The sequence below is a fragment of the Anopheles aquasalis genome, chromosome 2, assembly GCF_943734665.1.
Source record: "Anopheles aquasalis chromosome 2, idAnoAquaMG_Q_19, whole genome shotgun sequence".
In the NCBI taxonomy this organism is placed as follows: Eukaryota; Metazoa; Arthropoda; class Insecta; order Diptera; family Culicidae; genus Anopheles; species Anopheles aquasalis.
Genome location: NC_064877.1, coordinates 47,275,001 through 47,297,500, shown reverse-complemented (window position 1 = coordinate 47,297,500; position 22,500 = coordinate 47,275,001). Strand labels below are relative to the sequence as shown.

The 22,500-nt window shown below is 46.2% G+C and overlaps 1 protein-coding gene across 3 annotated transcripts in view; it reads right to left on the bottom strand.

The window, feature by feature from the left end:
• LOC126572636 (cytoplasmic polyadenylation element-binding protein 3) overlaps positions 1-22,500 on the bottom strand; it is a 245,626-nt gene that overhangs the window by 99,993 nt on the left and 123,133 nt on the right. For all 3 annotated transcript variants that reach the window (XM_050232102.1, XM_050232100.1, XM_050232101.1), the window contains exon 4: positions 16,198-16,248. In XM_050232102.1, the coding sequence (XP_050088059.1) occupies positions 16,198-16,248 (51 nt within the window). The remainder of the gene's footprint in view (positions 1-16,197; positions 16,249-22,500) is intronic.

Sequence of the window (22,500 nt, the reverse complement as noted above, 5' to 3'; positions counted from 1 at the left end):
AGCGCAAGCGAGCGCCAGTGAAAGTGAAAAGAAAAACCTCCCGGAAAAAAATCTTATCACTTCACCCTTCTTCTTCTTCTTGTCCTTGTCCTTTGGAAGCGCTTGGGAAGAAAGTTTTTCCCCCGAACAATGGGCATCGCGCGCTCGGTGTGGCTCGTGCACCAGTAACGGAGCTGCACTAACCAAGCAACCCTGGAGTCTGGCGAGTCAGCAGTGGCAGTGGCGGAAGCAAATGCTTACAAATTTAATTCCATTCAATTTTATTATCGCATTAATTAGGAACAAGTTTTGTTACAACCCCGAGCGACGATCACAAACCTCACCTCCCTTTCGCATTGTGGTCTGTTGTGGTCCCTAGGGGGAGGGGGAAGGGGGGGGACCGAGTGCCGAGAATTGGGCAAAGATTTTGTTTTTCTTCACATTTTGTGCCCTGTGCCAAGGAGCGAATGATTTTTGTGTGTTTTTTTTTTCTTCTTCTGTTTCCGCTGTGTCCAGTCGCTGCACTCAGTGTCCAGTGCTTTTTACTAAGGGGTGGTGGGGGGAATGGGAGTCTTTTCCCCTAGCCCGCTTCACCATTGCTCCAATTGCTGGCAGCGTCCGGCGTTCCGAAGGGCAGGAAGTAATTGAATAAGTTTAGATCATGAATATTTAAGTAGTTTTCAAAGCTGCTCCACCATTTGGCAGGTTGGTGGCCAAACACCCCTTTTCATTCGTCCGCTCTTTTCATCCCTCCCCCTCGGAGGGTGGTACTCTTCTCCTCCTCTTCCTCCGTGCTCCTTGGGGCTGATAAATAATGCCAATTTTTAAGAGTTTTGTGCGAGCGATCGGAGGGCACCACCCGGTGGTTCCCCGTTAAGTCAATCGATTCGCTACGCACTAACAGCTTGCTACCCCGGTTGACCGATATCGTTTGCCCGCTAGTTGTTTGCGCATTGTTTGTGTTGTCTATCGGACGCACGCTCCCCGCTTTTTTCTCCTGTCATTTTGGCTTTTTTTTTTCGCTCTCTTCTGCTTTGAAGATCTTCTGAAAACTTCTTTCAAAAGGACTCACAGGCAGCAGAACAAACAACCGGACCGGACAACTTTTGCATTCATAAAATGGCCGGCTGCCACTCGCAAAAGGTCAAACCGGAGCCGGAGTAGGCGCTGGAGATGAGAGGCGCGCCAGCTAGTAGTCCTCGCCGGAGGCTACTAGATCGACGAAAACCGAACCGAACCAACGCTCGTGCTGGTGACCGGTGTCTAGGCCTACTGTTTTACATGTGTCACTTTTGACGTACCCCCATCTCTTTTTCCATCCTCTCTTTTTCCCTCAGGAGGCACCCCTTTTTCGTGCAGCAGAATCCGGGTCGGGTGTGGCCCACTTTTTAGGGACATGAGTGCGTGGCCAAAGGCCAACCCGGCCAGCCCCGGTGGACATGCGAACCCCGGAGATCCTGCTGGGCTGCGGTCCAACTGGCGGAATGATTAATGGCAGTTAGCAAATGTGATGGATTTATTCTCTCGCTTGCCGGACGCCGGAGCGATCGTGATTCATGAACCATTTATTCGTACTCTGTCCCGTGCACGCATCGCCCGCTGGACACGAATCTGGTGTGGTAAACGGTCTCCCAATCCTCCCCTTGGGACACGATAGCGATGGAAATTAGTGAATGTGACACCGACAGCAGCAGCACCAGTCCAGGCGAGTGTTTCGCTTTCCAGTAACGGATTAACACGCCGGGGACTATGGGGAGGGGTTAATTTTTCTGTCCCTTCTCTCGTTTTCCCTCCATTCTTCTTCCTCTTCCTCCTCATCATTCACTTTACTGTCCATCGTAACTGCGGCACTAATAGATTGCCTGATCTCGGGGGAGCTTCAATTTTGATTACTCATGACTAATCAGCTGATTTGCGTGCCTGCCAGTGGCGGTGTATTGACAAATGTTACCGTCATTCCTGTGATGACCCCGAGAATCCCCGAAGAGTTGATTATGCGTCACACATTTGTTTGCAGTGTCATGTTGCTGTTGCTCTGTGGTCGGGCGAGAGTTCTCGGTTTTCACACATCATACACGTTGATTGTTGGAGCGATTTCCACGAAATCGTATTTCAATCCGTGTTAGTCCGTAATTGAGTTTGTTGTTAGTGTAATCACTGTTCACACCTCACGAGTTACAATAAAACGCTGCTTGAGGCAAATTGTGTCCAGAGGCGTGACGAATGTAGTATACCAGGTGTATGGAGAATGGAGCTGTAAAGTCAGTCTAAGTGTTTTATTTTGTTCATTTGGCATCCGTTAAACATAATCGGTATGCATTTTTCTAATTTAACACTACAACAAATATTTTCATCGCAAATAAAATGACAAGTTCCGTTCTTAAAAACTGCGATTCACCGACAAAGTTCGTTTTTTGCGTCCATCTCAAAAATTCGGCGGCCGAATCGCATCAATTTTTTATTGTAGGTTACGGAGGCCATGCTCTCACTAAAACACAGTGCAAAGTGCGGTTCCAAGTTGTTTGAAGTAGTGATATAAATGAGAGAACCACCAACCATCGAAAATGTTAGAAGTCATCAAATTGCATGCCTTATTGGCCAAAACGGTTATTAATGATCATTAAAAGCATCAATCAATTAATTTTGACCGAGATTTGTGAAAAAATCAAGCAAAATATCAAAAACGCCAAACTAAACTATTTTCTCGATGAAAATGCACCGCCATCGCGCGGAATATCGGCCATGGACACGGTAAAAGCCATAATTGGTAACAATTGCCACTTGCGGCTAACGCACCAGACTTGACTCTATCAGATGAACATTCGTTTGCATCGCCGGGACAGATAATGGCCAAGCAGCACTTCCTTTTGTTCGAAAATTTGAAAAAATGGTTCAGATTGGCGGTTTTTTTGGGAAGGCATCCAAAAATTGCCTAAGATATAGTTGAAATGTGTAGCTAAAGATTGCCATAACTTTTGAGAATATTTTTTTCTCCATTTTCCAAGAAAAAGCGTTTTTTACGCAAATCAAAAAGGTCAGTTTCATATGCATACACCTGGTACATGTAGGTGCACGGAGCGGAAATAACCTTTCTTTTTTTGGGGATGAAAATCCTACGCCTACTCAGGAAGTAAACACGAAAGTATCATGTTCCAATAAACAACATTAAAATTATAGTGAAACCATTCCAAACACGTTTGTAGATAGAACAAAGAAAAAACCCGAAACTATAAAAAAACTTAAAACGTCGATTCGATCATCCTTCATCCATAAACCACTGAGCCGAGAGTGCAATTTGTGGTGATAGCGAACGATAAAGAACCCGCTCACATGCGCTCCGAAATTGCAGCACACTCGACGCTGGATGGAAAATTGCCCGATGTTGTCCGCCTGGTATGTCCGCGTGAAATGGCGAACAGATGCGAGGCAAAAGGTCAATCACGGAACGCTCGAGTGACATCAACGATCCAGCCGTACCACCATAAACCAATAACCTGTTTGACCATAATCTCCGGAAATTCTCGCGATGGATGATGGCACGGCAACGACAACGACGACGATACAAACCAAAGACCGTAATGCCATCAACCGTACCGATCACCGGTGGAACATCACCATCGCCTATCTGCCCACCAGCCAGCCAGCCAGCCAGCAATCGGAACGGGCCCACGGACCTGGGGACGGGAAGGTCGAATTTTATAATCCGCAGCTGTTTCCGCTTCGTTTTCCATCATTATTTTCCGTTTTTAATGCTTCTTTGAAATGTTGTTCCGATGAAAAATGTGTGCAACATATTGCGGGAGTCAGGGCGTGTACAATCCCCGGGTTTTCCGCCGTGAAATGATCCGTACAGTGTTTGTCTCTTCCGTCCTCTTCCGACGTCCGACAGGGACACCACGAGTGGAGACCAAAAAACCGATCAATCAAGTGTCTCTACATTTATGAGCTCTCCTCCCATTTATGGCCGAGGGGAAGGTCGAGACCGGGTTCACGGGAGCTCCCCTGGGGCCAGGGGAATTTGCGCTGGCCACATGAGACTCTCCGATAGAAAACCGGATCCGGATTATAACATCTTAGGTTTAATTACCTGTGAAATCTTTGTAATCGGTCATTATTTCGATGGTCATTTAAGAACCACTTAAGCCCGTTGGTCCACCGAGGTCCGATGATGCCGTTCACGGTTGAACAGTAGCCACGTACACACGGAGACATACAGGTGACTTGGCCAGGATATGGACCAGAACAACGTGTCTTAGGTGATGGGCAAAAGGACAAAAGACAGGAGCGACATTCGAAGGCGTGGAACCGTAATGGTAGTAATTCCTTCCGGGTGGTGGGCTGCTTCCGACGCTGACGCTGAACGCTCAACTCCTGGCATCCAAATTTGATTACGTTAGCCTCAAAAGTTGTGACACTGCGTGGTCCTGCGTCAGCTTTTGCTGTGACTCAAGCTCAAGCGCAAGATGAAGCGACCGAACGGACGATGAGACCGTTGGGAATGGTGGTGAGGTTGTGGGACAAGATTTACATCCAATGCGTAAAATTCCAAACACGTGCGGCCAATAACAATCGAACGTAGGCCGAGCACGAGACGACCTCGGCACCGGAAACGGTTGACGTAAGCCTTTCGATGTCTCCAGAGTGAAGACCGCTCTCGCCAGACCATCCGCCTGCTGCTGGACACGCTGACACGGTGACGTAATCGAAAGACGATTCCCTGATCCTTGGCGTTGGTGGCGATGGTGAATGGCGAAAAGGACAGCAGCTGCTTCGGGCCCGAGAGTCCTGCAATCGTCGCAAGTCGAGCAGAGCCTACGAAACAATAGGTCCTGGGCGGGCTGAATGTGATTGAATGGTTAGAGGTCCCCATCCTGGTGACTGGCCCCCCTCTCATGGACCATGTGCGTAGTGCCTTCCGAGCAAACATTCGCACCGGTTACCTTTCCTTCGGCCCCGCCCCGGGGGGGGTAATGGTTTTTGAATCGTTGATTTTATTGCTTCTTCGGTGCCGCACCAGGAGAGGAACAACAGAACCATCCGCTGGCCGGTCGGTTCCGCCGAATTTAACGTCCTCGGTCCTCGGTCCTCGGTCGTCGTCGGTGGTGGTGGCGGAAATAAAGGCTATTGATTTGTCGTTTGGTCTCTTGGCCTTTCGCTCGCGACGGCGAAACAAAGATGTCGTACGTGCCATGCGTTTGTCTTCATCGAGTAGCCCGGGAATGGCCACCAACGGGACAGCAGCAAACCGGCACGGCGCAAATGCTCCGGAATTGGTCTTTAGCCAACATGCCATGCCGGGATGGTTTATGTTTGGTCTATCCCAACATGCGCACACTACCATACCGTTCGTTCGAAGGAATCGGAAGGAATTGAAACATCGTTGCAGTCTATTAAGGATAACATAATTTGCCACCCGACCCCCACCCCCCGGTTCTTTTTAACATTGATTCGCTCGTTTTGCGCTGGTACCAGCAGTGGCCTCACAAAGCGTTCCACGAGAAAGGGGAATGCTTTCCCGGGCGCAATGTAAGCTCACAATGATTGTAACGCGTAACCGGCAATCGGTTTCAGCTTTGTTGTTGCAGCACGCACATAATGGCTGCCGGGATGTTTATCGATTTCTGTAAAGGGGCTCACTTTACCAGCGCCGCTCCCCAAATCCGTAACACTGGTGATGGGATTCTTTATGGCTTTCGGAACGCTTCATAAGCCTCTTAATGGTTCAATTGAATGGCAAGATCGGGATACAATTAAAAAGGGCAGACTGAATGGGATTGATTTTTGCGGCATTACTGAAGGTTTTTGGGGGAAATGGTTCGTCTGGGAACTGGGGGTCCCAGGTGCAATCTATCAGGAAGATCTGTATCTGGTTTTGGTTGTCAACATCTGGAGACATTGTATTTTTACATTACTTCTATCTTTGGTAGTACTTTTTGATCTCATCAATCATTTTGTACTTTTCATTTGCTGATTGTTGGCATTGATTTGATGTTTTGCGTTTTTTTTCGGCCTGTTTCAACTCTTTTTATGCTTTTACATGGTCTGTCGCAAAGTAAACAGGACTTTTTCCATAGGAAAATTTCTGGTGGCGCTATCTTAATGTGGGTATTTTTGTTTGAAAGGCGTGCATTTTTGAGCGATTTTCAGTCCAAATTTCATGGCATTTGGGCGTCTAGAAGCAAAGTTATTGAATAAAAATGACAGTAAGTTTTTGTCGTCGGTACAAACATGATAATTCAACAAAAAACCAATATAAAGTTTAGCTTTTAAACTCGATAAAACGTTAACCTAATTGATGCAAAAAGTGTTTGGGGATGATTGTCTATCCCGTGGCAGAGTTTATTAGTGGTATACGCAATTTAAAACCGGTCGTGAAGATATCAACGACGACATTCATGTCAACTAAGCCAGGATCGAGATTACGCCTGGGAGCATCGAAAGAAGCGCGGGATTTTATCAAAATTGACCAAACAACCGGGCCAAACAATAGTTATGAAGCATTTAATGCATAGCATTTGTCGCATTAGGCAAGAATATCGTGAAAAAGGGAGTTGGCGCATGTTGCGCCGATAATGCGCTGCCTCATCGCTCAACGCTCACCACTGTTTTTTGGCCAAAAACTGCATTTTATCGAAAAATCCTTCCCCGTAATCACCTGATCTGGTTTCCTGTGGCTTTTAAGTATTCGGTAAACTTCATTTGCGGATGAAAGGAAAACGTTATGCTGACATTTTGGCCCTTCAGAAGGCTTGTACCGACCACCCAAACAGACTATCACTTTATGCGCTATAAATTTGCTCCTAGAGGACCATATGCTATGAAATTTTGACTGAAAGTCCCTCAAAGCTGCAGCTTTCTAGCAAAAATACCCACATTAGGATAGCACCACCAGCAATTTGTCTATGTAAAAAGTCCTGTTTACTTTGCGACAGACCATGTATTTAAATCTTTTGACTCTTTTATATCACTTTGGTTATTGTTTTAGGTTTTCCATTGTTCCTTTGACATTCAAGTAGTGAGTTAACGTATTAACGTGTATGTAGATTTAATTGAACAACTGTTTCAAGCACAGTGTGCTATTAACTGGTACATTAAACAGTTTGTTATTCCATAGCATGTTTTCTGATCAAACTACTGTGAAACTAGTTATGGCAATGATCTACGGGAGCTTTTCTGTGTTATTTTTTTAACTAAGCTTCTGCTTTGTCTGCTTTGTAACTTGTACATGTTCTCATTCGTCTCTCTTCTGTCTGTTGTGACGTCATCATGTCGTGTGGATATCGTTTTGCATCATCATGTCAAAACCATTCTCCCACATTTACAACGCTACTCATAAAAAGTAACGGCAAATCTTCCCAGTGGTATGGTATTATAAATGCACAAGAAGCAAAGCCCAACCATCCATCCATCTACAAAAAAAGCAAACTTCCACGATGACAATGCACAACGTAAACTGGAAGAGTCCGTCCACGATATCGAATGGGACGGAAATTCCGGCCTTGGCTCAAGGAATTTTCATAAATGAGCAATTTCTTCGCTCTCTCTCTCTCTTCGTCCCATTCCCTGGTAGCTGGTATCGTGTGCAGGACTAGGAGGACCAGCAAAACAAAAATATGCCTGGACCATCGTCCTGTGTGCGAGAGAGAGAGAGAGGTAGCAACACAAGCTGGCATGTGCCACACAAACAAGCGTATTCGAGCGATGAAAAGTCGATTTTCACGGTGCGCAACTCTAGCCAATCCCTTTTTTCTGGGCGGAAAAGTAGCAACAGCAAGCAACTGCGTGCTTCCAAGAAGGATACAGTCCACCAGTCGCCTCAGTCGCTAATGTATCCTGTGGAACAGTCTGTTCTTGACATTTGCGACAAACAAGTGCTTCCGCTCTCTCCCTCTTTCTCTATCCTTTTTTTCGTGTTTGTTCATTCGCTCGTTTCGTGACCAAATTTTACCTAATGCGCAGCTAATGATTTGTCCCTGTCACTTCCTTCCAAATAGCACGGATTTTAGCCCACCGTTTCTAACCGTTTCAGGCTGCCAAACTCGACTTGAGACGCGAGCTGAACCAAAACAAACCACCTGCCAGTGGATTGCGTATTAACACTCGTTGGGCATTAAAAATGCAACACTTAAGAGATTGTTGACAGAACGAAGGAAGTGAAATTGTTTTAGCAACGGTAAAAACAAACCGGAAGCGAAGCGAGCGAGTACCTTCAGGTGTTGGCGCTGTGGCGGTTTACGAGCCGGAATGACAACTTGAAAGGCTGCTAAAAGACTGCGACGTGCGGCTCCTACTTGTGACAATTATGCGAAACCGATTTCTGCGTCACGGTGCTAGCAAAAAAGGGTTTAGCGTGTTAGGTGACAATGACGCATCAACTGCGGCTCGCCGATGGAGATGGAGATGCCGATGATGATGATGATGATGCGCCAAGCGGGAACCGTGACAGCCGGAACGCGGATGTGAGGGGTTCGCGATGATGGCGCATATGGACATGTGTCCACCCGTGTAGCCGTTTCATAATTTAAATGTACTTTTCTTTTATTGCCATCCGCTTTCCCGCTTCCGATTCCCGCCAAGTGGCCAGGTGGTAAGCAATAACAGTGATAATAACAGTAAAAATTATGAACATGTAAATGGTGTCGACCACACCCCTTTGCCTCCTCGCTTTGCTCGCTAAACTTTTCGACCTTCAAACACCGCACCACCACCACCCAAATGAATGGCAGACGGTTTTGCGGCGAGCTTTCGGTTGTGTGAGGGCGTGTTTTCTAACTTTTCCTGTTTTTCCCCCCCGTTTTATGCTTCTTTTCGTCCTGTTTTTTATTTTATTTTCCCGTTTTGTTTGCTTCTCGATCACCATCGGCCTCCCATCATTCGCGTGCAGAAACATTTCAACTTTAACCACGGGAACCGCTACCACAGGGGGGGGGGGGGGGGGGGGTGGTGGTGCCCGGTTTGAAGACTGTGATGGGGCAATTTGCGGAATTGAAAATGTTACCACACAGGGCAACAAACGGGGTTAGAACGGGCCGTCGAAGCGGGAAGCGGTATCGTTCCGGAAGGGGATGGGATTTTTAATTTTTCCATCCCACTGCCCCCCCCCCCCCCTTCCATGTCGCGGTTTTCGAGGTTCCGTGAGCATTTCCACAGCACTGCTGCACTGCTACGATCGTCGTTAGCTAAACAGCGCCGCAGTCGTCAAAAAGTGTTTATTTTGCAGTATTCACCCCCATGCCACCCCCTTGCACCCTTTAACACCACCCATAGGACTCGCATTTTTTGTTATGAGGGACCGTGCTTTGACCGAGATGACCGAGGTGACGAGGTGGGAACCGTGTGCCTCTTAACAAACGCTGGATGACTTTTAATTAAGTTTATCGAAAAATGGCTCTCCGTGTTGCTGGCTCTGGAGGGATGGGGTGGGGATGGGGTGCGATCGTAAGGGGTGTCATTCGATTCGAGCATCGAACAGCATGTCCTGGATGGCATTTTGTCCTCCCCCCGCCTGCAAGGGGGTGGTAGTGGGTGTGGGGCGGTGTATGGTGACACGACACAAACGCACCAGCAAGTACTTTTGGCCTTTTTAAACAGGTGAGAAGGCGTGCTAATGGACTAATTTGCATACTTTTAACATGACCCACCATGCCACACCTCTCCTCCCCTTTTCTGCATGATGGACCTGAGAAGTATGCCCAGGTAACACCCTTCACCACCACCCTTTTGGTTGTAACATTGAGTTCGACATGGGTTCAACAACGCGCGTCAAGGGGTTTGTTACGGGGAGTCTTTTTGTGTTTTATGTGGGTGTCTCTGAATGTTTTTGTGTGTGGCTGGTTGTGTCTTTTTAAGGCATTTTGCATCAAGCAAGCAGACGCATAATTGCGAAACTGTTACATTTTATGCGCCATAGCAAGTCACTCGCTCGCTGTCGGATGAATGTTTACATTTATTGATCATAAAAACCCGCTGGAACGGAATACCTGGCGGGCTGGCTGGCGATGATGCGGTGAGCGATTAGTGGGGGGATGTGACGTGCTGCGAAATCGCTGCTGAAGATGGGGTGGTGTGAAGCGCCCCTACCACACGCACGCAGAACGTTATCGCCGCGTACTCTCTACCAGCCGTATCTGAACCAACATACCGAGCTTGGGATCGTAACACCGGATGAAGGTTATAAATCCGAAACCTTTCCAGCGAAACCGGGAACCCTCAGCGATGCATCAGCGATCCGCCTTCTAACGATCGACGAGCCGAGAACGCGCCAACCCGCGGTACCTGAGCGACCGCCATAAACGAACCGCCCTCCAACGATCTTCGAGCGGTGAACCAGGCTATCCAGTTATCACCGAGTCCTGTAACAACATCCGCCGAAGGATGAGTCATAAACGGTTGGCGAAAACATCGGTGGGACTTAAATCAACGTCCGCTACCCTGAAGGAGGGATCGTCATCGCTAGGCAACAGGCACAAACAGGATCAACACCATCGGGCGGCGAGAAACATCAGCGACGTTCGTAACCACGATCCTGCGCATCATAAACGGCGAGTTTGCCAACTCAATGCGCATCCAACTCCATTAGCGGCCTCGTACCTGCAGCGACGGTCTCGGCCGGGTAACACTAACATCCGGCGATCCTGCATCACGAACGGCGGGATTTTATTTCTAAAAAAACCCAACGCTCGTTCGACATCATCCACGACGCAGCAACGCCAGTATCGAACAACATCGGCATCCTACGTATCCTGAATGGTGGGTTTTTCCCAGACCCAACGGACGTTCAGCAGCATCGGCGGCGCTCTACCCTCAACGCTAGGTAGAAGGACATAGGTGTGCGTGAGAGTAGTGGGAAGGCTGCACGTCGAAGAATGCGGTAAAAACAGATAAAAGAGCTAGAGTAAGAATAAACGAGGCTCAGTTCCTGAAAGAGATTTCCAGTGTCGACTTCGTCATTTTTTCCGAAGAAATTGGTGACAGCGGTTCTGCCCCGCTAAGTTTTAATTACGGAACCAATCCCGTTTTACATTCTGGTGACAGCGATTCTGCCCCGCTAAGTTTTTAAAGTACGGGAATCAAACCCGTTACAACGTGGTGACAGCGGTGGGATATCGAAATCCCGTGTGGACTAGTAATTACCCGGTGGGTGACGAACACCATACAGTGCGACGCCTCGAGGCTAAGTTAAAGTGAAATTGAAAACAAAGTGTGAAATCACAGTGCAACTGATATGTGTCGATATCATAATCAACAGTGAACTGTACAGACAGAAGAGATAGAAGGAATAGTTTTTGAGGAAGAACAACGACCGGAATCAGTGACTGTAGCCAATTTTTGTGAAAGTTTATTTTAAACATACCAAAGTGAAAAGTGAGGTGATTTAGAAACAAAAGCCCATATAAAAAACATTTCCGGTTAACAGCGACAAGCTACCACGATGAAAGCAATCTCTGCTATCTTGTAAGTCCCCACATGATCTTATTCACTACTAATATTTAACAACGTCCTTAGTAGGACATCGCAAAGAGGATACTATATGTCCAAGTATTTCTTGAGGAGTCGTAAAAACGACAAATTACCCGAAGAAAATCCGAAAGATAAATCTCTCGTGAGTGGAAATAGTGAACAGGAAAGTAAAGGCTCAGAACAAGTTGCTAGAAACTCCCTTACAAACACAGAACTAGAAATATTGCATAAAACTCCATTACCCGAAACTTCAGAGTCGGAATCGGAGAGCGAAACTAGTTTAGATAAGACTATTACACCAGAAACAACGATGACTTACGTATTCCCCGTAGAAATAGCCTACCGCGTAATCCCCGAATTCTCAGGGGAGGCGAACGAATTGGAAAATTTTTTAGCGCAGGCAGATTTTATTGCCTCGCTGATTCCGGCTACGGAATCGACGATCCCTTTGGTCGGTTTGGTGCTATCCAAACTGAAGGGACCTGCACTGGAATCTAGGAAGAAGCTGCAAGCCAAGGATTGGGAAAGCCTACGCAAGCTTTTGGTGGACGAATTCAAATGTGAAATCCGCCTGGAAAAGGTCATACATGACCTAGAAACATTACAGCAGCTCCCAAATGAGTCATACAAAGACTATTGTAAGAGGAGCAGAAACATTTTAGATCTCATGGAGCAATGTGAGGATGGGTTCTCTAAGAAACCCTACATGCAACGATCCATAAGGATGCATTTTCTAGCGGGTTTAAGGGACAAAAGTCTCAAAAATGCCGCACAACAGGAAAAGGGTGGGTCTTTTGACGAGCTCACAAAGTATTTGGAGTCAGTCCACCAGGAACTGGACGAGATTAAGGAGCTAGAAGGTCGTCTGAAAAATTTCGAGTTATCATCAAAAAAAAAATCAGATAACGAGCCTATCCAACAGCAGCATAGTGGAAGGGGTGTAGATCATGAGGGAAAACAATATAAATCCAAACGGTATGAGGATCGGTACCAGAATTACGATCAAAAGCCGAAATGGAAAAAGGAGCAAAGGAATGATTATTACGATCGAAAGGACAATCGTAGGCAGAATGATGAATATCATAGTGATAACCGCAATAGGTATCAGGAAGATAACAGCAATAGGTATCAGGAAGATAACCGCAATAGGTATCAGCATAATAATCACAACAGATATTACGAAAATGGAAATCGCGGGAGCAACAATTCTCCAAAAACGCCAAAAAACTAGGGATGGGGAGACAAACAAGTCTCCCAGAAATTCAAGTAGCTCTGGCAGGCGAACAGGGAACAAGCAGTCACGAACTGGATTGCTCTATCAAAGGTATGTGTTTCATTGACCTAAATACAACCCTAAATAGAGATTATTCCACAAAGTTTTTGATTGACACGGGTGCCTCAGTCAGTTTATTAAGACTGGACGAAGCTAGAAGGATAGGAATGAAATCCATCAACATCACTGAACAAAAGATGCTGGTAGGAATAAATAGTACTCCGGTGCATACGACAGGCACCGCCGAAATAACAGTAATAATCGGTGGGGAAGAGTATAAAATGAATATAAACATAGTTGAGCGATTAGCGATGCCCGGCATTATTGGAATGGATTTTCTATATCCACATGGAGCAAATTTGGATCTCCGCAAAAACGTATTAACGCTTACAAACAGACCACCTAACACAGAAGAGGTGCAGGTTCCTGAGCATAATACGATTGGGGTTGTTCAGAATAAATCTGACCACGACGTTCACGATGAACGAACACATACAGTGGAAGACTTACCAACAGAAACGGACCTAGACGGTGACATGGATTGCGACGTTGTTGAAGTTAAACAGGTCAAGCGGAAGCAAGGATCCGAACGGCATGAAGTGATAAATAAGATCACAAAGATCGATCCATCTAACAAGGAAGTGACGGAAATACTTGAGGAGTTCAGTGATGTCTTCTATTTGGAAGGGGACCCGTTTGAATATACCACGGCTGCCGAACACGAAATTGAAACCACGACAAACGTGCCGATTTACAAAAGACCGTACCGGTTTCCCGAAGTAACCAAAAAGGCTTTAAATGAGCAAATCGAAGAAAAATTGAGTTCAGGAAAATCGTATAGTGCGAGTAGTATAAAAAAAAACCCATTATACACTTAAATTTAAGATCAAAACTGTAACACCGGACAATGAGACATAATGATCATCCAGCACCGCAGAGCCACGAGTCGGACCCAACGCGCCACGACACCTACCAGCTTGATGCTATTTCCGTCAAGCCGGGCCTCAAGCTTTTCCTAAGGGAGGGGGAGATGAAGCGCCCCTACCACACGCACGCAGAACGTTATCGCCGCGTACTCTCTACCAGCCGTATCTGAACCAACATACCGAGCTTGGGATCGTAACACCGGATGAAGGTTATAAATCCGAAACCTTTCCAGCGAAACCGGGAACCCTCAGCGATGCATCAGCGATCCGCCTTCTAACGATCGACGAGCCGAGAACGCGCCAACCCGCGGTACCTGAGCGACCGCCATAAACGAACCGCCCTCCAACGATCTTCGAGCGGTGAACCAGGCTATCCAGTTATCACCGAGTCCTGTAACAACATCCGCCGAAGGATGAGTCATAAACGGTTGGCGAAAACATCGGTGGGACTTAAATCAACGTCCGCTACCCTGAAGGAGGGATCGTCATCGCTAGGCAACAGGCACAAACAGGATCAACACCATCGGGCGGCGAGAAACATCAGCGACGTTCGTAACCACGATCCTGCGCATCATAAACGGCGAGTTTGCCAACTCAATGCGCATCCAACTCCATTAGCGGCCTCGTACCTGCAGCGACGGTCTCGGCCGGGTAACACTAACATCCGGCGATCCTGCATCACGAACGGCGGGATTTTATTTCTAAAAAAACCCAACGCTCGTTCGACATCATCCACGACGCAGCAACGCCAGTATCGAACAACATCGGCATCCTACGTATCCTGAATGGTGGGTTTTTCCCAGACCCAACGGACGTTCAGCAGCATCGGCGGCGCTCTACCCTCAACGCTAGGTAGAAGGACATAGGTGTGCGTGAGAGTAGTGGGAAGGCTGCACGTCGAAGAATGCGGTAAAAACAGATAAAAGAGCTAGAGTAAGAATAAACGAGGCTCAGTTCCTGAAAGAGATTTCCAGTGTCGACTTCGTCATTTTTTCCGAAGAAATTGGTGACAGCGGTTCTGCCCCGCTAAGTTTTAATTACGGAACCAATCCCGTTTTACATTCTGGTGACAGCGATTCTGCCCCGCTAAGTTTTTAAAGTACGGGAATCAAACCCGTTACAGGTGGGGTTTCAAATTTTGGGTACGATAATGGTTGACCGCAGAATAATGTGGACGGGAAGAGCTTGTTGTGGTTTGTGAATGTAGTTCGCGGTAGAGTTCAACGATGCAGTTTCATATTTGAATCAGTATTAGACTAAAGTGGGTCAACAATTTGTGATCTTAGTTTTATATTTGTTGTATCTCTTCAAATAAAACAGTACTTATCTTAAACTAATAATGCATTAATAAACTTAAACTTAATGATAAGTTTTTAGCTCAATAAAGTTGAGCACTTGAGTTGAATGATATTCATGAATATTGACAAAAATCATTTGTATCATTTATAAATAAAAATGTGTACTCTTATAGCACCAGCTCTTGCACTAGTTCGCCGCGTTCTTTTCTGCGAATTATTGTTTCATAAGCACATTTGTGGTATGAACACTAATTTGTCTTTGAAATAAACATGATCCGATGCTATCAAATCGGATTAATGATTCCGTTTTCTCCGATCGCAACGTACGATAGTAAAATGGCGAAAATTACTCATCAACTCATGACGAATCAAATCATCACGGATTGGTTGCGTTCAACAACACTTTGGTTTTTTGAATTGCTAGAGCAGTTGCTTCAATTCAGCACCATCTCCAAAAATATCTAATTTTTATAGTTTATTTTTTCATCTTTTCTAAACGACATTCAATTTAAAGAAAAGACTGGGCTCTCAAACTCATATTAGCATGCGTGCCTAACTAACAACCAGTTAGCGGGTCATTTCACCGCTTAATTTGGACGTGCATCGCTTTATTCAATTTGTTTTTTCCCACCCAAAACCCAAACGGTGCCAATGTTCGTGGTCAGAGAGGTAAAGGCAATTCCAAGATTGTTCGCCGCACCGGAAAAACGAAATGATGTAGCTCCGTTGCTGATGATGGAGGCGCCAGGTAACCGGTAAAATTGCATACTTTCAGGGGTTTGTAGTAGAAATGAAAATCGCTAAATTATCCGAGGATCTCAGATTCCATTATGTGGTGAACGTTGAAGTGTTAAGAAAAGATTTTTTCATCCATTTCTTTTAACACAACCAACCCCCAATTCCTATGCATAGAATAAAAATACATAGAACATACAATTAATGTCCAAACTCTACAGACACATACACCGCGGACATGGCCACAAACCGCACAAAATAATTTGGTGAGCCTCGAGTTTGTGAACCCTAGCGAAGAACCTTGACACTGGTATAATCAGGAAAAGGGGTTAAAAAGATATTTTTTTGTATTTTAATCGGCCATTCGCTATAGAGAGTTTAGGACAGAGCCTACCAAGAAATTTTATAATGGGGTCATATAAAATTTCTAATTTTCTTCTATGTCCATCTAATTTTGTCCTAATAATCAGTTTGCGTTCCAACATCACTGAGCTGAGATTGAGATGTGATTATCGAGTAGACTTACCATGTAGCTGGGCCAACGATTGCAGCGTATTGGTGTTGCAGTTCAAAAATCCTGTAATGGAAAGACATAAAAAAGAACGTATTTAAAATAGACGCACAATGGCCACAGTGTACGAGATTCGAACCCTTGTTGAACCCTTTCATCCGCGGGAATTTGAGCCCCGCCAGCGTTAAAATTCGCACCAAAAGAAGAAAGCAGCTTAAGATGGATGCTGATCGGGCTAATGGTTAGTAAAACCCCTCTACCACCACCACCATCGATGGAACATGAAAATGTAATTATTAACGAACACCGACTAGTAACAGCGAGATCCCGAGAAGGATGTAATCACGCTCCCGTCGCCACAAAAAAAAAACCCCGGCCCGGCCCGGTGTAAGCAGGACGCGGATACGCGCCCCTGATCGCGGTTGATCGAAGTGCAAAAGAATGTCAAAATGTTTTTTGGTTCCGTCGCATTTGGGGTCCACTGCCCTTTCCGGTGCCGGGAGTACGCGTTATGCGACTTTGGCGTAGTATAAGAAACGCTTTCATCGTTCAGCAAACTCAAGGATAACGGCAACGGACAGGGAACAGGATGCAAACGGGAGTGGTTTTTCATTTCACAAACAACCTTCAGAGAGAGAGAGAGAGCATTAGAGAGAGAGATGGAGAGATGGAGAGAACTGATGCCCTTCCTCATCATCATCCGACAGCTTGTCGCGTGGAGTGATGTGATGGGCAGTAAAATCGCGATCCCGGCCGACCGAGAAGAAACCCAAAAACGAATAAAAATTCACCAACCTTCTCCGGATCCGAACCATCCAATCCGAGGCACTTGAACCGGTCTTTTGCGAACGCGCCGGCTTTTTTCTTCTCTTTCTCTCATCATTTTCACCAAACCACCCCGATAAGGCCAGACGCCGGCACACTATTGACCATTAATCCGGCTGGGATTGCTTTTCCGAAGGAAAATCCTTCGCAGGAGGCGCATTTGATACTAAAAAATAACTGGCCTCACCTCGCTTGTACGAGGCGTTTGGAAGGGAAGGTCAGCAAATATCTGGCAGCCGGTCTTAATCGGGCAATCGGGATGACCTTGGATTCGGCAACCTAAACGCCAAGCCCACAGTCCGACTGTCCAAGCCAAGATGCGATGCGTTCGATGCCGGTCCGGAAGGAAAACCATTAATTTGCTGTCGTCACACCTTGTCGACCCGAGGTCGAGAACGGGGAACGCTTCCTCTAATTAATCATTGTACGTCAACGCGAATTGACGCAACACCCTTTACCACCCACTCAGCAACCAACCAACAAAAAAAGGGTTCGCTAGTGGGGCTTTAAAAACTCAAAGCAGAATCCCATCTTCGTGCGCCATTTTTGAACTGCCCCTTGCGCTATCTATTGTCTATGGACAGGAGGAGAAAGATTCCGAAAATCCCGAACCCCAGGACCCCGGCACCAAGTCCCCGAAAATCGATTATCAGAGCCCATTCCGGCCAATCGAGCCCGCGCAGTTCGAGTGGAATTGGAACCATCAATTCAGCCCAACAACAGTCCGAGTCCGAATCAGTGTGCGTGCTCATTGGTCGGTGTCGGGAGTGACAGTGAAAGCCAATCCGAAAGGAACCCCCCCCCCCCCCACAATGGTCTGCCTACTGCTTGAATGTCGTCGCGGAATCGCGGAATGAGCCACGGGATGAACGGACGGACGGACGGAGCGAGGTGAGACCAAAAATCATCGCCTTTTGTCCATTGATTGATTGTTGAGAATGGCGAACCCCCTCCAGGCACACCATCGCACCCTGGAGCCTGCCTCTATTGTTACGATTGCCATTGTTGTGGGCCTTCTGGGGCTGGCCCGACGGGGAGAAGGGTGGGAGGATGTTTTCGAGATTTTCCTTTTCCGATTTTCCACCCGCCCCAGGATTCGGAACCTTGTGTTCCCAGAGTTTTCCTTTGTGTCTTTGTCGTATCAAGAAGGAAATTGATAAGAAACCCAAGGGGAGAGTGAATTGGTGATGGTGGTGATGGTGGAAAGGAGACAAAAGAAACACAGGAGAAAGAGAGAGAGAGAGAGAGCCAGCGACGCGCTGATTGATACTCGAGTATCGCTAATTACCGAAACTTCCCCAAGATCGCTACCAAGAGGTCGGTCTGTCGCAGTCATCGAGCACGGAGCAGCGCGGAGGTTATCCCCAAGATACCCGGGAAACCATTTTGAAAAATTGACCACTGATGGCCACTGATGGTGGCGGTGTTCGCTTCTTTAGACCCTTGGAAGCAATCAATGATCATCCAGCGACCACGAACGACAACGAGAACTGTTCTCTCTCTTTCTCTCTCTCTCTCTCTCTCTCTCTCTCTCTCTTCGTCTCTCTGCGGATCTGGCAATTAGTGTCGAGGTTTTCTCTTCTCCATCCGATATCAGGCTGATGAAGGGCTTACGCTGGTAATCGCTTGGCACGAACGTTAAGCGTAGCGTAGCGTCGATGTTTGGAGTCCTGGCATCACCGATGTCACCCTAAGAAAAATCCCTTGCTGGTAATTAATGTACGCACAAACTGACCACCGCCGACAACGGTACAATGCCGACTGCCGTTTTCCTTCCCGATAAGCAACCGTTCCATCTTTTCGAGCAACTGGATTGGAACTGGATTCTGATTCCGTCTCATCGCCAGGGCGCAGTGCGTATTTAAAGCTAAAGTACTAAGTGATGCCAGCAAGCAAGGGTACCGGATGGCTGAAAAGAAAAGTTTAACGCCCGACCATAGTTTTTTTTCATTTTTCTACCGCACGGGAACCCTTGCAAAACAGAAGCAAAAAAAAAACTCGGATGAAAAATGTGAAAATTGGAAACTTCCTTTGCGAGCACTCTATCGTGCCCGGTAACACCTCGCAATGGAAGGAGCCGGGGAGGGTGAGAAAAGGACGTGAAAAGTATTTTTCTCCCCCTTCCGCAATACCCTCTCTCCCTCTCTGGCTGTCTTTCTACTTTAATCCCGGAAGTTTTGCCCGGATCGACAACGCAATCGTTTAGCAATTCCCTCGGCGCTCGGTCGGTCGTTCGGGCCACGGAGAGCAAAACTTAGATATCCGTGTTTGTATTCTAATCACTGTCCCGACACTCGACACCCGGCTGGTGCACAACCAATCTGTTTCGCTCCATCTCTCGTTTTCTGCCCGGAAATGCTTGCTCGCACCGACGGGAACTGGACCCTGGACCGCTTCAAAACTGCTTCAAATGCTCGCCGACTTTCTTTTCCACGTCACGTTCGCTGTCCGCTGTGCTTTCCTTCCTTCCTTCCTTTCTTCCTTTCTTCTTCAACGAGGGAAAGTGGTATAAATAGATAAGGAAATGAAGGAAGAAGACAGAAAAACTAGGACACATTTTCTCGGCCCCGCCCCACCCCTTTTCCCTCGCACAGTGAACTGGAAACTCTTGGGTTATCTCCGGTGACTCTCCCGGTTGCTGATAATTGCATACTTCCGGCAGTGGCACGATGGCGACGTTCACGACGACGACGACGACGACGATAAGTATCGTTTCGGTTGTCCACCCGCTGTCGCTGGCAGGTGACAGCTGCAGTAGTCTTATCGTTTTATACCCTTTCCACAACTTTGCATCCTGACCTGTGCTGTCCGGCCGGTCGGTCGTTGTCGCCTCTCCTCGTTTCCTTTGGGGGGCTAACGGAAAACTTTTTCTATTTCCCACCTCCTATCTCATCGTGTATCGTCAGTGTGCCAGAAAGAAAGCGACAGAGATCGGAAAGAGGAGCAACAGAAATAGAGAGAGAGAGAGAGAGAGAGAGAGAGAGAGAGAGAGAGAGAGAGAGAGAGAGAGAGAGAGAGAGAGAGAGAGTGCGAGAGTGATCGTGTTCATCGTGTTGGGTCAGTCACTAGTTTCTTGCCATTAACCAATCCACCGGGCGGGGTGCTGTTGCTATCTGGCCACCAGGTACCAGGGTTCGTTTCATTTCCGCCTCGAACCGGGTGGAGAATCGGTGTGGCCCAGCTTTAGCATTCAGCACCGTGCTAGCGTATTCAACAGTCACAGGTTTGACGGGAGCGACTGCTTTGCCAATTGCTCCAGCGACTCTGAGCTCCACCTTCTCCACCGAGAGCTGTTATTGCATTGCAAATTATTGTGCTCGTTGTGGAAAGTTTATGCTGGCTCTCTCGGGCCCTGCCTCGATCGCCAATGTCGGTGTCGACCTGTGAAGCTGTTCGCTGAACGATGCCATGACAAGCTTGCCCGATAGTGCTCGGTAGCGAATGAGATGGCGACCGTGATGATGATGATAATGATGATGATGATGTGAGGTGAAAAATGTAGATAAAACAGATAGTATCTCGTGCTCGATATTTCAGGTAACGAGACGTAGATGTTCGATGGCAAACTTGGGCATCGATTTAACGTACGGGCGTCTCACCTTCCATGGCACTTGCATGGACTTCAAAGCACAAGGTTCTGAACAGGTTTTGAATTACCTTTGCAAACACCTGGGTGAAGGTGAATGATGGCTAAGGCAAGTTTTTAACATAATCATCATAGGAACGTTGAGCGAAGAGAATGAAAAGTGCGAATGAATTGTGATTCAATGAGCTTCGTATAATAAATGCTTATCAGCTATCATTCTACTAAAAGCCTGCATATTACATCAGAAAAGTCACGTAAAAAAACAATTCAACTTATTTTTGCCTGATTCATTATTACTCATCATTTTGAACCGTTTGTTGCGCGTTAAACTACTAGCATATAATGGAAATAATATCTTTTTCGCAACTGTTGAGCAAACATTATTGCCTGAAATTATCGTTATGACTATTGTTTTTCATCCAACAACTAGGTCAAAAAGGGTCATTAAGGATATTCAATTGGCCTCAAATAGCGTGCTTAAGATTAAAGAACTCGACTACATCGTTGAAATGGAAGAAAAAAAAGATTATTTGAAATTGAAGTGAAAAGCATAAAATTCAATACAATGGAATACATTGCAGAGGATAATTTTATGCGTGTTTTTCGTACCTTACTCAACTGTTTATGTAATAACTTTGTTTCTGGGAGGTATTTTTCATTTATGTAAAAAGTATTGTTAAGAAGAATAAAAAACAAAGCTATTGATAGACTATTGATTTTTTGACAGTCATAACGACAATTTGAGGCAGGGATAACTATAACTTTTTTGCATACTGTAAATAACCAAAACTACGGAGCATAAGGTAGTTTAATATTTGTGACATTATTTCTTCACATTGGTAAACAACTAAGTGTAGTTTTTAGCGTGCTGTAGAACAAGAAAATCAATTGAATATTCGGACACATTCAATCGAATTGTTATGTCTACATTACACGCTGCTCGACCTGGAATGTATTAGATAAAAAGCATAACTGCACTGTATGCGATGTTTGTAATACTCAATTATTTTCCACTGAATTCAATTCATTTGATGGTATCTTTTCTCGTTAGCGCAATTTGTATGCAAAACAAGAAGCTTATCAACCATGATTAACTATAAATGCCATGTTTTAGCATTATTATATTTCATCCTCAAAGGCACGATTCATGGAATGTCATGCAATAGCATGAGCGAGCTCATTTCCCTCTTTGAAATCAGAGAAAATTGCGTGTTATCACGCAAACAATCGAATGCCAAACGTGTTGTGGCCGTGTACACAGTTTCTCTGAATCCCAGTACAAGCAGAACCACTGTGCCTGTGTGCTGATAAAAAATTGGACATTGCAAATCCGATTTCGGTTTATTATCTGGTGCATAAATTTAAATTCACGAGAATATCAAAAAAAACTATGTTCTAAAAAAAAGTATATCATGATTGTGAAAAAAAACACCGAAAACACATCCTGGATAGTTCCAGTTCTTTTGTACGCGCGCACAGGTACCAGTTCTCCTCTTTATTGTCTTCATAACCCAACGGCGAAGCTCCAATCCGTAACGCCAAAGGAACTTTATTATGAAACGACTCGAGTCGATTCTTCCTTTTGGCCCATCCCCTCCCTCGCCGGAAAAGAAGCGAAAAGAAATCCACCTTCGTCTTCCTTCGACGCTCCGATGTGAAAAGGTAAACGATGTGATTAATTACCTCGGAGATGTCGGTCCACTTCCACGAAGTGAAGCGGAAGGAAGGTCACGGTTCCGGGTTGGCTCCCGGTGACGAGTCCCGCTCCAGCAGAGGGACGACCTCGCATTGTGTAACGACTGGCCAGGGTAGCCAAAAAGTGGGGTTGAAGACGTGGTAAGAATTTCCGGACACTTCCGGTGAACCGGAACCGGTTGACGTCAGTGATGGCCTTCAGAATTGGCTAC